Source organism: Artibeus jamaicensis, unplaced genomic scaffold (assembly GCF_021234435.1).
Source record: "Artibeus jamaicensis isolate MK-2021 breed Jamaican fruit bat unplaced genomic scaffold, CSHL_Jam_final contig_465, whole genome shotgun sequence".
Lineage (NCBI taxonomy): Eukaryota > Metazoa > Chordata > Mammalia > Chiroptera > Phyllostomidae > Artibeus > Artibeus jamaicensis.
In genome coordinates, this window is record NW_026521843.1 from 24274526 (window position 1) to 24288694 (window position 14169).

The 14169-nt window shown below is 42.8% G+C and overlaps 1 protein-coding gene across 12 annotated transcripts in view; it reads right to left on the minus strand.

Moving 5' to 3' along the window:
* Positions 1–14169, minus strand: part of SLC8A1 (solute carrier family 8 member A1) — a 350756-nt gene that overhangs the window by 268673 nt on the left and 67914 nt on the right. For 7 of the 12 annotated variants that reach the window (XM_053666917.1, XM_053666911.1, XM_053666914.1 and 4 more), the window contains one exon: positions 7705–9536. In XM_053666917.1, the coding sequence (XP_053522892.1) occupies positions 7705–9503 (1799 nt within the window). In that variant the 5' untranslated portion in view covers positions 9504–9536. Of the gene's footprint in view, positions 1–7704; positions 9540–14169 lie in introns of all 12 variants that reach the window. The other 5 variants (XM_053666920.1, XM_053666912.1, XM_053666913.1 and 2 more) reach the window with 1 other exon arrangement.

Consider the following 14169-nt stretch of genomic DNA (forward strand, 5'->3'; position numbering starts at 1 on the left):
TCCCACAGGCTCATCCTGGCCCCTGACCAGGCGGCCCCGATGTCCCACTCAGGCAGTCCCCCCACTAAATTCCAGGTCCACTTTATTAGATGTGTGGCCGAAAGAGAGTTACTCTCCGAGCCTCACCTCCTTCACCGGTAAAATGAGTATAACAGCACCTACTTAATAAAGTTGTCACAACAATTAAACCAAATGAATATGGTGAGAGAGAAGGAACCCCAGCTCTCCATTCATCTTGGCCCACAACCACCTCCACCGCCATCATCACCTCCACCAGCAACACAGCTACCACCACCACCCCTAAATCATCAACTGCACCGTCCCCGCCACCACTACCATCACCACAGTCACCACCACCACCTCCTCTGCTGCCATCATCCTTATTAGACAATAAGGCGAGCTTAATTAATTTGCTTAAAGTCACAAAGCTAGCAGGGGACAGGAGTACAGTTCAGACTTCGATGCAGAATCCAAACTGAGGGCTACTCCTACATCCACCTTTATCTCGGGAAGTCTAACATGGAAAAGTGGTGGCATTTTGGTTCCAAGGGCCACCACGGGGCTTCCAGGGTAGCCAGAATTCTCATATGTAAGCCTGAGAAAAACTGTATGTGGAAATAAAATATCCCAGGCTATTTCACTAATGTCTGAATTACCGGGTTAAGTGAATTTCCTTGGTTAAATGCCACCAGCCTGAATGCCACCAGCCTGGAAGGTAAGGGACCCAGGTGCTGCTTATGCCCTCTGCCTCCACATCTTCACTGTCACCAAAGAACACAATGCCTATTCCCATATCTGACCCGTGGAGACCATTGTAAGACGGAAAGAAAATGTCATCTGGAGCACCAATCCTCTGGGGAAAGGCAGGAAATGAAAAGGCATTGTTTATTTCGCCTGTGAAAAGAATGAGGCCTTGGCGGGACCAGCCTTTGGCAAATAGATGGGTATTACGTAGGTGGTATGTCGAGCCAGGAGAGGAGGAAAAGAGATTTCCTTTCATTCTGCCCATATTGTTGACTGCTTGCTTTCCCTCCCTGGACCTTCTGGACTCTCCACTATCAGGTCAGAAAGTGCAAGGCAGTGCGGGAAGCCAGCAGCTAAGGTCCCCTGGCTGCTGCAGCTGCATCCCTGCTCAATGAGCAAGCACTAGCCCCAGGCTCCCCCAGGCTGGCTCACCCAAGGTGGTTATAAGGATCTTCTCTTCTGCCACAGACCCGCCTTACATTTTGGCTGTTCTCTCTTCCTTTCCTGTCACCTGGCTGAGAGCCACTTCTATTCTACTGTTGCAAAGATAACACCTGGTTATCTGGCATTTGCAATGTCCTGGGGGCCTAACAGCTTTCCCATCCCAAAGAAAGAATCTGCGATGAGCAGATTTCAGTAACCAGGACAGAATGTGATGGCAAGACAGGGTGGGGCAAAAGCACGTTTATGGTTGTGTATATGAAAAATAATAGAATAATTAAAAGTCATCGTATAAGAATAAACTCTGTGTTTCATGGACTCACAACTGTAAACCTACGTTTGCCCCTCCCTGCATTTCACAGGAAAACCTCTACAGTCCTCAAGATCCTATAACCCACAGAAAATTTCCTACACCTCAGCTAACAAAGACAGAGCAGCACAGTAACAAATAATCTTATTTTAGCTGTTACACCCTTAAGGTTGTTCCATTCAGAAGGATTAAGCATGTTTAAATCTCTTTTCCAGGGTTACCAGTGTCCTCAGGAAAGAAAAACCAAAGAAAATTTCTCCCCACTTTACAAGCCAGTGTAAAATCTGCTCGAGTTTTACCAAGATGCTGGCGATACTCTGGGGGACGAGAAAACAGGGTGAGAGTGGGAGGCAAACTGGGTTGCAGGCTGCCCAAGCAAACCTGCTCCTGCAGAACAAGGCCCAATTCACGAGTGCAAAATAAAGCACCGACATTTTACCAAAAATCTAGTAAGTGTTCCTTGGGAACTAACTACAGGACACAATGGGGTGTAGAAGGGCAAGCACATAAGCCTTTTTACCTTTTAAGTAGATCGGTTATTTATTTTTTTAAATGTTGTATTATTGAAGTAAAAACACCAAGCGACCTACCCTCTGAAGAGACCCTTAAGTGTCACCACAATTTTGTTAAGCACAAACACAGCGTGGGATGGCAGATCCCTGCAAGGCATGTCTCTTGTGACTGAAGTGCTCGTTTTACTTGTTAACCAGCAGCTCCCCACTTCTCCCTGCTCTGCCCCTGGCAACCACAGTCTTGCTCCCTGCTTCTAGGAGGGATTATTGTAGCTACGTCAGGTACGTAGAATCATGAAGTATTTTCCTTCCAGGCCTGGCTTACAGGGATATATCCTCAGGTTCATTTAAATGTCCTTGTAATGACTTAAAATCCCATTAAAGAGAAGAAGTGCTCACTGGGACTTTCACTACACTTGATAACCACCTTGTCTGTTTAGTGAAATTGTCCATCTGCCCCGGTTTACCAAGATAGGGCTCCATCTTGAAATGCACAGGACATTATTTTCTCTTCAATTATGCCTTCTGTCCTTCAGACGTGAATGTAAATATCTGTCCAAAATTAGGGCCTGCCCTACAGCTTGCACTATGTCTTCCTGATAATGTTTGTACTTACCAAGATGTATTGTAAAATGGGAGGTGAGATAACACACAAGGAGTATATTTTTTCTGTTTCCTTCATCATGATTAGTCCAGTATTGGGCACAAGTCAGAGCTTCTCAAGTATGTGCAGGTTGACTGATAAACAAAGTCTTCTCTAGCCTTGAACCAGTGAAGCAGTTAGCCCCCTATGGAATGGCCTTGAATGATGACTCAGAAAGGAGTCTATATAATTTAAACAGTTCAGTGTGCCTAAACTATGAAACCTCCTCATTTGCTAAGATAAAATGTCTTGACGTAGCTGTTATAACCCCAAACGCTAATTAACAATGGGAAAAATTTGATTATGACCGCAAACCTGGGGATCTGGTTGACTTGGTAACAACACTCTCACACATCATTCATTCAGCCCCTCCCAGCTGTAGTGAATTCGAAGTTGTAACTGTTTCTCTCTGCTTTCACCCTGTCTTCTTAGTATAAGTGCTATGCATTCACGAGAGCATATGAATTTATAAAAACATTACCTGGGGTTGTAATTTAAATTTGCAGATAATGCCACACGTGGTTTGGTTCTAAGAGTCAATAAATATTGCAGTTTGAAAAGAGACTCCACCAAAGCTGAAATCCATTAAAATCCTAAAATTATTCCATCCAAATTTCTCACACCAGTGTATTACGTAGGAAAATTTTATGTCAATGTAAAATATTTATTTTGAACTTTAATTAAATAGATTAAGTTTTAATGCAACAGGTAAACTTAGTAGGTTAAATGTAGCAGATGAAATTCTTCTGCCATAAAGTAAATCTTCACTCTGTTGTAATCCAGGTAACATGTGCTAATATCCTTTCTTGTCATATATTATTTTCTCTGGTATTTTCATCACTTCTGATTCCCCAAACACACATAATTATTTTTCTGTTGCCTTAAGTTTTTCTAATATTTTTGTTTGTTTCTTGTTTTTATAGCTGTCTGCCTTCTTTTTAAAAAAATATTTTATTTATTTATTTTTTAGAGAGAGGGGAAGGGAAGGAGAAAGAGTGGGAGAGAAACATCAATGTGTGGTTGCCTCTCGTGTGTCCACTACTGAGAACCTGGCCTGCAACCCAGGCATATTCCCTGACTGGGAATCAAACCAGTGACCCTTTGCTTCACAGGCCAGCACTCAATCCACTGAGCTACACCAGTCAGGGCTGTCTGCCTTCTTATATGTTTGATTTACTCTCAGAATTGAACCACTCTCTCCTATAGCTAGATCTTTATTCCTTAGAATTCTACAGCACAAAAGAATACTGATAAGTAGCAAAAACAAAGTATTTATTTTCCCTGAAGCAAAATAATAATAATTCCCTGAAATTTATATAAAGATAAAATATTATTTTTTCTATTTCTTTCCCCAACAAAGTAATGTAAATATTTAGTGTCAAATAGCTACATTTGTTCAGATGCCTTGCACAGTTTATTTCCTAGTTAATAAAGTTGCAATCATATGAAAATATAATAGTTATTAAAATAAGATTAATTTTGGACAGATCTATTATTTAATAAATTATGTTGCTCTGCAATGCCCAGTCAACTGATTTGCTAAGCAAAATATTATATAAATTTTCCAACCGACATACTTTGTTTTTCAACTCTACATTTTAAATACATAATAGTTAATGCTAGTGATCTTTTACATTGTCTTCCAAAAGTGATATTACTGCTGAGCTACACTAAGTACTATAATTAAATTTGATTTGTATCTATATTAATTAATTAACCTTAACATTTTCTGGAACAGTCAAGCTAAGTTAGAACTTGGAAGAACAAACAACATTTAGCAATAATTATCACTACTAAACTAGCACCATTAAAGAACAACCATTAGCAGCATGCCAACTTTGTGGATATTACCTACCAAACCACAAATCAAATTAGCATATTCTTCATTTATTTTATTAGCTGTTACCACTAGACAGAATTCCTTGTTGAAAGTCAAGATCAGCTGGCATGGGTTTACTATTTGTCATTGAGTTTATACGAATACATGGGCTAACTGTTAATTACATCTATTTAATAGATTTTTCCATTATACTTTTAAAATGTTTTGCCAAGAATACATTTTACTAGAGACTACAAGCACCACATATCACTTAGTGGTATTTTTCTCAAGTACAGAATTTGATCTTAAAAAGTTCAGATTGAAATAATTCAACTCATTTCTATAAAGAATATAAATGAATAGGCTAGACAGACTTATCAATGTAAATGACCTCTATATGAAAAATCAGATCAAAGATTAGGAATCTATTTTGTTCTGAAAACCAGAGATTCAGTAAAGCCGACTGCCTGTTGGTCTCCATCCCCAGTCGGACTGGACCCTGTTTCTACCTTGGTTAGTGGCTTCTAAAAAGTAGGCAGCCTTTACATCCGGGCATTTCCAGGAATTTCTTTACGGCACTCTGGGAACAATCGTACATTCTGGCTCTGAGCGGAGCATTAAACAGACAAACAAAAATATTTGTGAAGTATTTAACGAAGCTCAATGGTGTCAGGAGTCCCACTACGCATTGGAGGTTTTGAAGAAAGAACTGTCTTGTGATCAACTGTGTAATTGGATGAGATAAAAGCTCATTCTTAAAGATAAACTGGGTTGACTCCCTGTAGTTCAGTTTCATGGCCTAAGGACAAAACTTCCTCATTTGTGTACGACTCTGTGGACCTGACATTGGAACCAACTACCAGAGGAAACATGATCCATACAAGATATAGAATGAGGGAACTTCGATAATGTTAGATTTTTCTAGAAACACTGTATTTGAAACTTCCGTGCCTATCTTAAGGCTAAGTCCCAGTCACTCAATCAAATTTATTTAAGCAACAGACCTACTAAGCATCCATCAAGCTGTTCATCATTAGTAAAACTCTATAATGTCAAGATAAAGTTTCTTCAAAATTAAAGTTCTAGAAAAGGAAAAAACAATAGGGCTGTAATTTTATTCAACTGATAAGTAAAATGTTTTGCCCTTTCTGAAATTTCACAGTTCAACTTAGCAGATAAAGTCCAATAGGAGATTTTAAAACAAGAAACTGTCAATTAGTCTAAAATAGACCTAAAAATGTTTATGCAGAGACACCATACTGATAATTCCACCAATTCTCACCACTTTTCACAAGATATAAAACTTCCTAAAGCAGGAGTTTGGCACTGCTCTTCCTTAGCAAGAATTAAATCACTTCAATGGCAGAAGGTGAGTGTTTTAAATGGAGCTGGCAGAATAAATTATTCCATCACATCACTTAGTCTTTTTTTTTTCTGTTCTTCTACACTGTGCCCAAAAGAAGGCTATTTATTTAAGGTTTGGTAAAAGTCCTGGACAGCAGAATAGACAGGAGAAGCATCTCAAATACACAAGATCGGAGCCATTAGTAAAGGAAAACAAGACCAAATTTTCCTGAGAAAATATCCTAAGTAAAATGAATAAACAAAACAAAACACCAATGTGGTCATATTTAAGGGCTACCCTTGTGAGTTCACTTAATAACATCCAGTGCTCCTTTAATAACATGCAATATACTTTTATACGGCTCACAAGTGCTACCTAATACAAGAGGGTTCAATAACTGAAATGATTAGAAGATACGGTGAGGAAGAATTCCTAGCAAAGGAATAGAGTTTATATGCTAACACAGGCAGGATCACATTTGACGCAAGGCCTTTGGGAAAATCCTTCCTGATATGCAGGGTATTTATTTGCTACCACATTACTATCATTTAATAAAACACGTGTCCCAACAGAACACATCTCAGGAAGTGAAACATTAACATCATAAGAACCAATATAAAATACACAGTCATCAAAAGCTATCCCCCCCACACACATCTGAAGATGGGTATTACAATCTCTGTTTGGCTTGATTTCATTGGGGTGTCACACTCAGTAATTGTTCATCTCTATAATACAATGTAAAAGACATTGGAAGGCTTGGGAAAATCTATTCCTTCTGCCTCCCCCCGCCCCCCCCCCTCGTGCTTGTTTTCCCTACACTTTCAGCAGAAGAAATTTCATCCTGGAGAGAATGGACTTGCCATTTAACATGTGTATGCCATTTATACAAGAGTTATCCATCAGTAGAACAAACTATATTTTATATTTTTCCTGAGTTGTCAATGATTCACCAACACACTCATTTTATTATCTGTCATTGCACTGCAGATACGATAAATAGTTTCCTTTCTTCCTTCTTTCTAGTTTGGACATTACTCACTGAGTCACATTTTCTGGACAAAAACGGAGGAATAGCTCTCTAAATAGTAACCATCAATGGAAAAACCAGTGCACAGCCAGGCACTGCCTGTTACAATGTTAGCAAATATCACTGTAAAGTGGCAACAGAAAGAATAAATCACTCCCTACTTCTCTCTGACCTGCACCCTGTCCACCAGGATGCTTGGACAGAATCTTATTTTTCTCCCCATCACTGTATCAGTAGGATAAAAGGGCTTATTTAATTGTGTAAAGTAAAATGAGACTGGAATGAAATAACAGCTATGACTTTTTCTTGTTGGCATAAAACTGAAAAAGCAGAATTGTTCATTAAGTCATGATTAAGCATTAACATTTAAGCAACAGGTTATCTTACATTGTCACAAAACCCCAGTGTCGGATAAGAGCAACAGGAATGGTTTCAGTCAGCCCTGGTATAGCCAGGAAATTCTCTGCAGCCCGTCTTGGGCTTTCCCAATTAGTACTCAGCAATGAAGTCAGGAACCTGACGTGATGATGTAAATATCCCCTTTTTGTGTGTACATTGTGTCATCCACAATAGAAGGCAAATGTTTCAACCCAGGATGAGTGGTTGGATAAACTGTCACAGACTTATTTTACCATGATCTATAATGTACTTAAAATATGTGAAAGTGCCAGAGTACAAATAAAATCAAATTAAGATCTCTGTGTGCAGAGCATACTAACGATACGCCATTGAGGGCTGACACTCGTGGTTTGGTAGAGCACTCCACCCCTTGTACGCCATTTAGTTTAAAAGAACACGCCCCCATTCTCGCATTCACAAACGCACTCAACACCCATGTAAATAAAAAAAAAGGAACTTACACAATTTCATCGTTCTGGAATTCGAGCTCTCCACAGGTGTCCTCGAAGTCCTCTCCGCCGCCTCTGGCTGTCCCTTCAATGGTTTTATAGGGAACGATAACATTCCCTCGAGCTCCAGATGTTCTCAGCACTTTGACCTCCATGATGCCGATGCTCTCACTCACATGGGTCACGGGCTCCTCGAAGGTAAAGATGCCCGCGTGGTCATCATCAAAAATGGTCACAGTGGCCGTGGAGGGAGAGCCGAGGCAAGCGAGGGTAGAGACATGGTTGGCTTCCAGTATGCCATCTTCCGAAGCCTCTGAAGACACTTTGACGTTGCTGAGATGCACGAGGAAATTCTCATCCTCCTCAAAGATATCGTCATCGATGATGCCAACTCTGATTTCCTTCTGGGTCTCACCGGGCTTAAAGACCACAGTCCCTTCAGTAAATTCATAATCAGATCCGGCATTGGCCGTACCGTCCTCGGTTCTGAAGTCAACAAACACGGTGTTGGTCAAATCCCCACCTCTGCGGAGGATGGTCAGGGCTACCGTACCACAGTTCTCCAGACACTGATATGTCCCTTGTTCGAAGAAGATCTTACTGACAGGGTCGTTTTCGGCCACTTCGGTGTTGACCTCGTGCATGCTGACGGCCTTCCTTGCCTGGTCGGCCGCATGCCTCTTTAAAATGTTGCCAGCGCCAGTCATCAGGCGAGTGGCTTGAATGCGGTAAAATGCGCGGCTCTTCTGCTGCTGACTCAGGACTTGGTAGTTAGCTAATTCTATTAATTGCTCTATTTCTTTCTCTGGGTGCTTCTGCTTGAGTTCCTTCAGAATCCTAGCCATTTCTCGCCTAGCCTCTTCATCGTCCTGGTCCCTCTCATCGACCTCCAGAACCAGAGCGCCATCTAAGAAACTGTCCACGTGGGAATTGACCACTTTCCCATCCATTTCAATTTCAGTCTTGGAAGATGGCCTGTCTCCTTCGTGTTCAATAATCATTCCCCTCTGCTTGCCGGCCCGGTACCTCTTATAGACGTACTTGTAAAACAGAAGCCTCCTATCTGCTACCCAAGCGAACACAACGCAGATGGGAAAGAAGAAGAAAGTCAGTAAACCTTCCCAGACCTCCACGACTCCAGGAGAGATGACAGACAAAATAATGTAAAGCCAGGTGTAAGCAAAGATGCTCCAGGCTGCCGTCACGAAGAACACACGCAAATGCTTAATCTTCCTTGTCTCTCCATCTGGGACTACATAAACACAAAGTGCAATGATGATGAACATGTTGAATGCAGCACTTCCAACGATGGTGCTGGGACCCAGGTCTCCTGCAGTGAAGTTGTGGCCACACACTTCAATTACTGAGAGGAGAATCTCTGGAGCAGAAGATCCCAGGGCCATCAAGGTCAGGTTGGAAACTGTCTCATTCCAGATCCTCACAGTCGTCTTGGTGGTCTCTCCATTGGGCTTCTTGATGGTTATTTCTTTTTCTTGAGACGTGATGACTTCTATAGAGGACATGAACCGGTCGGCAATGATAGAGACTCCAAGAAACATGTAGACCATGGCCACGAAATACACAGTCGCTCTAGCAATTTTGTCCCCAAAGGAAGGGTCTTGGGGCTCCCAAATGGGTAAAATCACCCCTTTCTTACAGTAATAGGAGCCGGTACACTCGCCAGTTTCATTGCCTTCCCCTTCCATTTCTGTCTCAGCACTTATATGGTCCACGTAGGAAAATAAGACAGCCACGATGGCCAACAGATGAAATCCCAGGGAGAAGGTGGATGAGAGACTTACTCGCAGCATGTTGTACAACGGCAGACTTCCAGCTGTCCCAGCCTACTGGTAAAAATAAGATGGGGGTTGGGGGGGGGGGAAATTGCATTATTAGAGCCAGATCCAAGGCACGACTAATTCCTCACTTTCATTTCATTTTACCAATGACTGGTTTATACTTGACTATCACGCCACGTATGGTAAATCATTATTCCAAGAATCCATCAGTGATTAAGTTTATAAGTTAATCTCACCGCTTGTGGATTTTCTAAATGTAGTCCCCATTCACTAAGCAATGTACACAGTTGACCTGCTGGAAATAAACAGTCCAATTATAGCCTTGCCTCGCTCCATGCACATTTATGCATGTTAACAGCCAATTAAAAGGGGAAAAAAGTCCAAACTTTTGAAGCATTAAATCATTTTCTCCTTGTAGCTAATGCAGATTTTTCCCTAAATTTTGGTTAGTACAAATACCTTCCAGAAACTCTTTCATTGCCAAAATCACCTTATTAAGAGTGATGCTTTAGTGCTGGTCCTGAGTCCCCTGGATGAGGCAATTAGGGTCAGGAATGTTACCTCCTGAGCCATCTCCTCTCTCATTAATATTATTTGACATTTTTATAATCCTTTGTAAAGTGTGGGTAGACGCTGCTTTGGAAGATTTTGCTAATTCTATCAACCTAAATAAATCTAAAAAAAAAAACACCAAAAGATGGATGCTTTGAAGTTCAGACTTTAAATTTCTACCAGCACAGCGCCTGGTGATAATCTTAAGTTCTGGAGCCACACCTTACACTAAACTGCATGAAATCGTGCCCTACTGCTCCAAACTCACTTGGAAACGCAGAGAAATCTTCACACGTGCCTGCAATCAAAGCTCAATGGTATTTGTACTTGAGGGGAAAAAATTCTGCTGTAATGTAATATTTCCACACATTTAGTACAGTTTTTAAAAGCGTATTTGATGAGAGCACATTTCCTCCTAATTTTCAGCAAGCCCAGGTCCCCCGATGCATTAGCAGCTGGGCATCTGGTTCTTCAACCACAGCTCTTCCCATCTGTGCACAGATCTCACTAGAGGCTGCAGGCTGTCCACAAGAGGAAAGGCTGGTACCCAGGCCGAAGTCTGGCTGTGTGTTAAGATTCTTGCCTGGCAGGCTGTGAAATCAGCGTTACCGGCCATAAAGCGTTCCTTCTTGGTGTTGATGTCATACTTTCCACGGTCCTTCTAAAACACATCTTACTTCTATGGAGGTTCAAGTGACCAAAAAGTGCAGGAGCAGTAATTCCATCTATATTAGCTCATGTGGCAGAACGACAGTGACCACAAAGTAATATATGAGGGAGGGCTGTAGGCAATTAGGGTTATGGCAACGGAGTCACTGAGCAGCGCAAAGCTTGGGAAGCCGAGAGAAGTGATGCACTGAGCCACCATGGCTCCAAATTCACCCGCCAGCTTAGGCCACGCTCAGCTCGGGCCTGACATCCCCTCTCCCTCCAGGGGCTGGTGGAATGCTTAGAGCAGACCCTCCTCTGAGGGTCTAAGTCAGGGCAACTCTGGTCTGGAAGGTCAGTTATGACATCACATGAAATGGTGATAAGAAGGGGACTGGAGTGGGAACACAACCTTGTAACCCAATAAAAAGTTAAAAGTGGAGCTGGATTTGAGTCTTTCACGGTCTCAGGCTGTCCGAGCATCTCCTCCATATTTACCTACATTCTCTGGGAACTGCAGCAGGGCCCAGGAGACAGCCCTCTCTACCCGCCCCAGCACAGCCCAGCACGTTCTGGCAGACCTTCAGGGAGTCTGCCACCACCTAAAGCCCTTCACGGCTCATCACTGTTGGGAGATAAGCTCTGGCATTTTCCCCACATGAAAGAAAACACAACAGAGAGATGTGGTGGTAGAGTTCCATTCTAAGTAAAAGGCAGAGAAACAGAAACACATTTGCAGAATACACAGAAGTTCACGGTCACTGTGACTGCTTGTTCAGTCATTATAGGGCTTGGGTGGATGGTAGGGTCTCCTAAAACAAGGCGACATTGACCAGCCCATAAGAGTAGTAGAAGGTCTAGTTCTGTCTCTCATGCAGCCATTTCTTCCACAAATATTTACGCATGCCACCTAATACATATGTCAGAATGACCTAGGCTCTCTTCTAGGTCCTGAGAATTTGTTGACAAATTTTTTAAAAAGTCTCTGTTCACAGGCCTTACACTCTAGTGGAAGGAAACAAACCGATAAACACAAATGTTGGGTGGGAAAAAGTGCTGTAATGGAGTGGGGAGAAACAGACGGGGAGGGGAGGCTATGTGTGTGTCCGTGTGTGTCCGTGTGTGTAGTGTGAGCAGACACACACAGCACACATCATTTATACACAATGGTTAAGAAAAGCCTTTCTGATAAGGGGACATTTTAGCAAAGTCCTGAAGGAAGCAAGGGACCAAGCCTTGTGGATGGATGTCAGCTAGGATAGAATTCCAGGTAAACACTGCCAAGCCCCTGATGAATGGGATTGTGCTTCGAGTGGTGCAGGAACCACAGAGAAACCGTGTGATGAGAGGGCAATGAGCAAAGGGAACAGGGAACAGGGCTCAGGGATGGGAACACAGTGGGGATGGACCACGGGGGCCACAGAGGCCACTGTCAGGCACTGACTTTGACTGAGAATGAGATGGGAATCAGAGGGAGGCTCTGCTCACAAGGATGACAGCTGGTTTCCTTTTAAAAAGGACCTACCTCTCTGCCAGTTCCGTGGAGAACGACTGTAGGGGAAGGGTGGAAACAAAAAGATGGAACTGGAAAGCATTATGCTGAGTGAAATAGGCCAGGCATTGAAAGACAAATACCATATGATCTCACCTTTAACAGGAAGCTAAACAACAAAACAAACAAGCAAACAGGGTAAAAACAAAGACACTGAAGTAGAGAACAAGTGGGCAGCGACCAGAGGGGAGAGGGAAGGGAATTTAAGGGGAAAAATGGGGAGGGATTTTGAGGAACAAGTATGAAAGACACAGGGATGAGGACTGGCGGGGGGGGGGGGGGAGGAAATGGGAGGGAGGTGGGGAGACGGGGTGGGGGGGGCTGGGATGGGAGAAATAGACAAAAAACTGTACTTGAAAAGTAACTAAATAAAATTTTTAAAAAAGACCAGCGTTTGACTATTATTTAAAAATTTGTTTTATAAATGATCTCAGTGCCTGGAAGGTATGAAAATAATACGGTGGAGATCTGAAGTTTAAAAAGGAGAAAACCACCTTTGTAGGGACCCTTGAATGATACCTTTGAAGTGTCTTGGGAGTCTGCAAGGATCCGAAAGGGTAAGCAGCTGGTCACAGGCAGTCAAACCTGTGCCCGTCTCTGAGGCAGATATATATGGTTAGCCACTGCCTCAACATTGGGCCAGACCTCACTATGCCGCTCTTCACATTTCAGCCAAAATGAACTTCCTAACATGCAGGTCTGACTCTCTCACTCCCCCTAAAACTCTTCATTGTTGCCTACTTCCCTGAAGGCAAAGCCAAACCCTTCAGCAGGCTGTTCAGATCTGCCAGGATCTAGCCTCTGAGTTCCAGAATTGGGAAAGTCTCCCCATTCCCTGAACAGGAAAACACTTTCTTACCTCCCAGTCTTTGCATATTGTGTTTCTGTGCCCCAAACGATTTTCCTTCTTAGAAACAAGTTTCAAATAGCACAACAGCAAACAGCCAATTGCTCAAGAGAGTAACACTAAAGTCCATTCTTAAACACGATCCCTGACACCATGCTGAATTTCTTTACATGTATCATCATATCTAACCCAACCACCAGCACCGCTGTGTTACACAGCTACTGCGGCCACGTCCATCACAGTCGGTGTGAGTCACACCCCCTGTGGTTGTGCAGCACACTGTGCTCTAACCACAACCCTCTGCAGTAGATATTGTTGGCCCATCTTGGAGGTGGGCGAACTGAGGGTCAGCCCATTTAAGTACAGTCATACCTCGGTACTCATCAGCTTCAGTACTCGTCAAACCCTGGACTCATCACATTTTGATGAGAAAAAAAATGTTTCAGCACTCAGCTCTTGCTCGGGACTCATCGCACTTGCTAGGACTTGTATGAGTCACGATGCTGCCCAGCAAGAGAAGATGCTTCCTCATTCATCGCTTGAAAAATGAATTCAGTGTTCATTAGTTGCGGCACTCATCATGAGTTCCCGTACAAATTAACAGCAAGTACCGAGGCACCGCTGGACTTGTTCAAAGTCACACAAATAGTAAACTCCTGAACTGGGATTCATCCCTGCTCTGTCTCTGAGACTGATGTAATTAACCTCTATTATATCATTCCTGATAGTGTGTGAAGTAATCTTTCAGAACTATTAAACTTGGGCTTGGACTAGCCCATTGGAAAACCTCTTGGCTTTCGTGCAGGTGTAGGAGGGCGTAGGTGGCAAAAGTCCCATGGAGGGTTTCCAACAGCCTGGCTTTTATCTCAGGGCTTGGAGACTCAAACAGACAAGCATCAATAGCTGTGACGTAACGTGTGGCCTGGCACGTTCCTTGGGACAGCTGTCCTTCACTCTCCAGCCTTTTAGCAATTACCTGGCAACCTCTTCCTGCATGCACTCCTGGGGCGATCTCTCAGGTCAGCCAAGGAAAAGCCCTGCCCCAGCTCATATCTCATAATATGTTCTTAGCCAAAGGG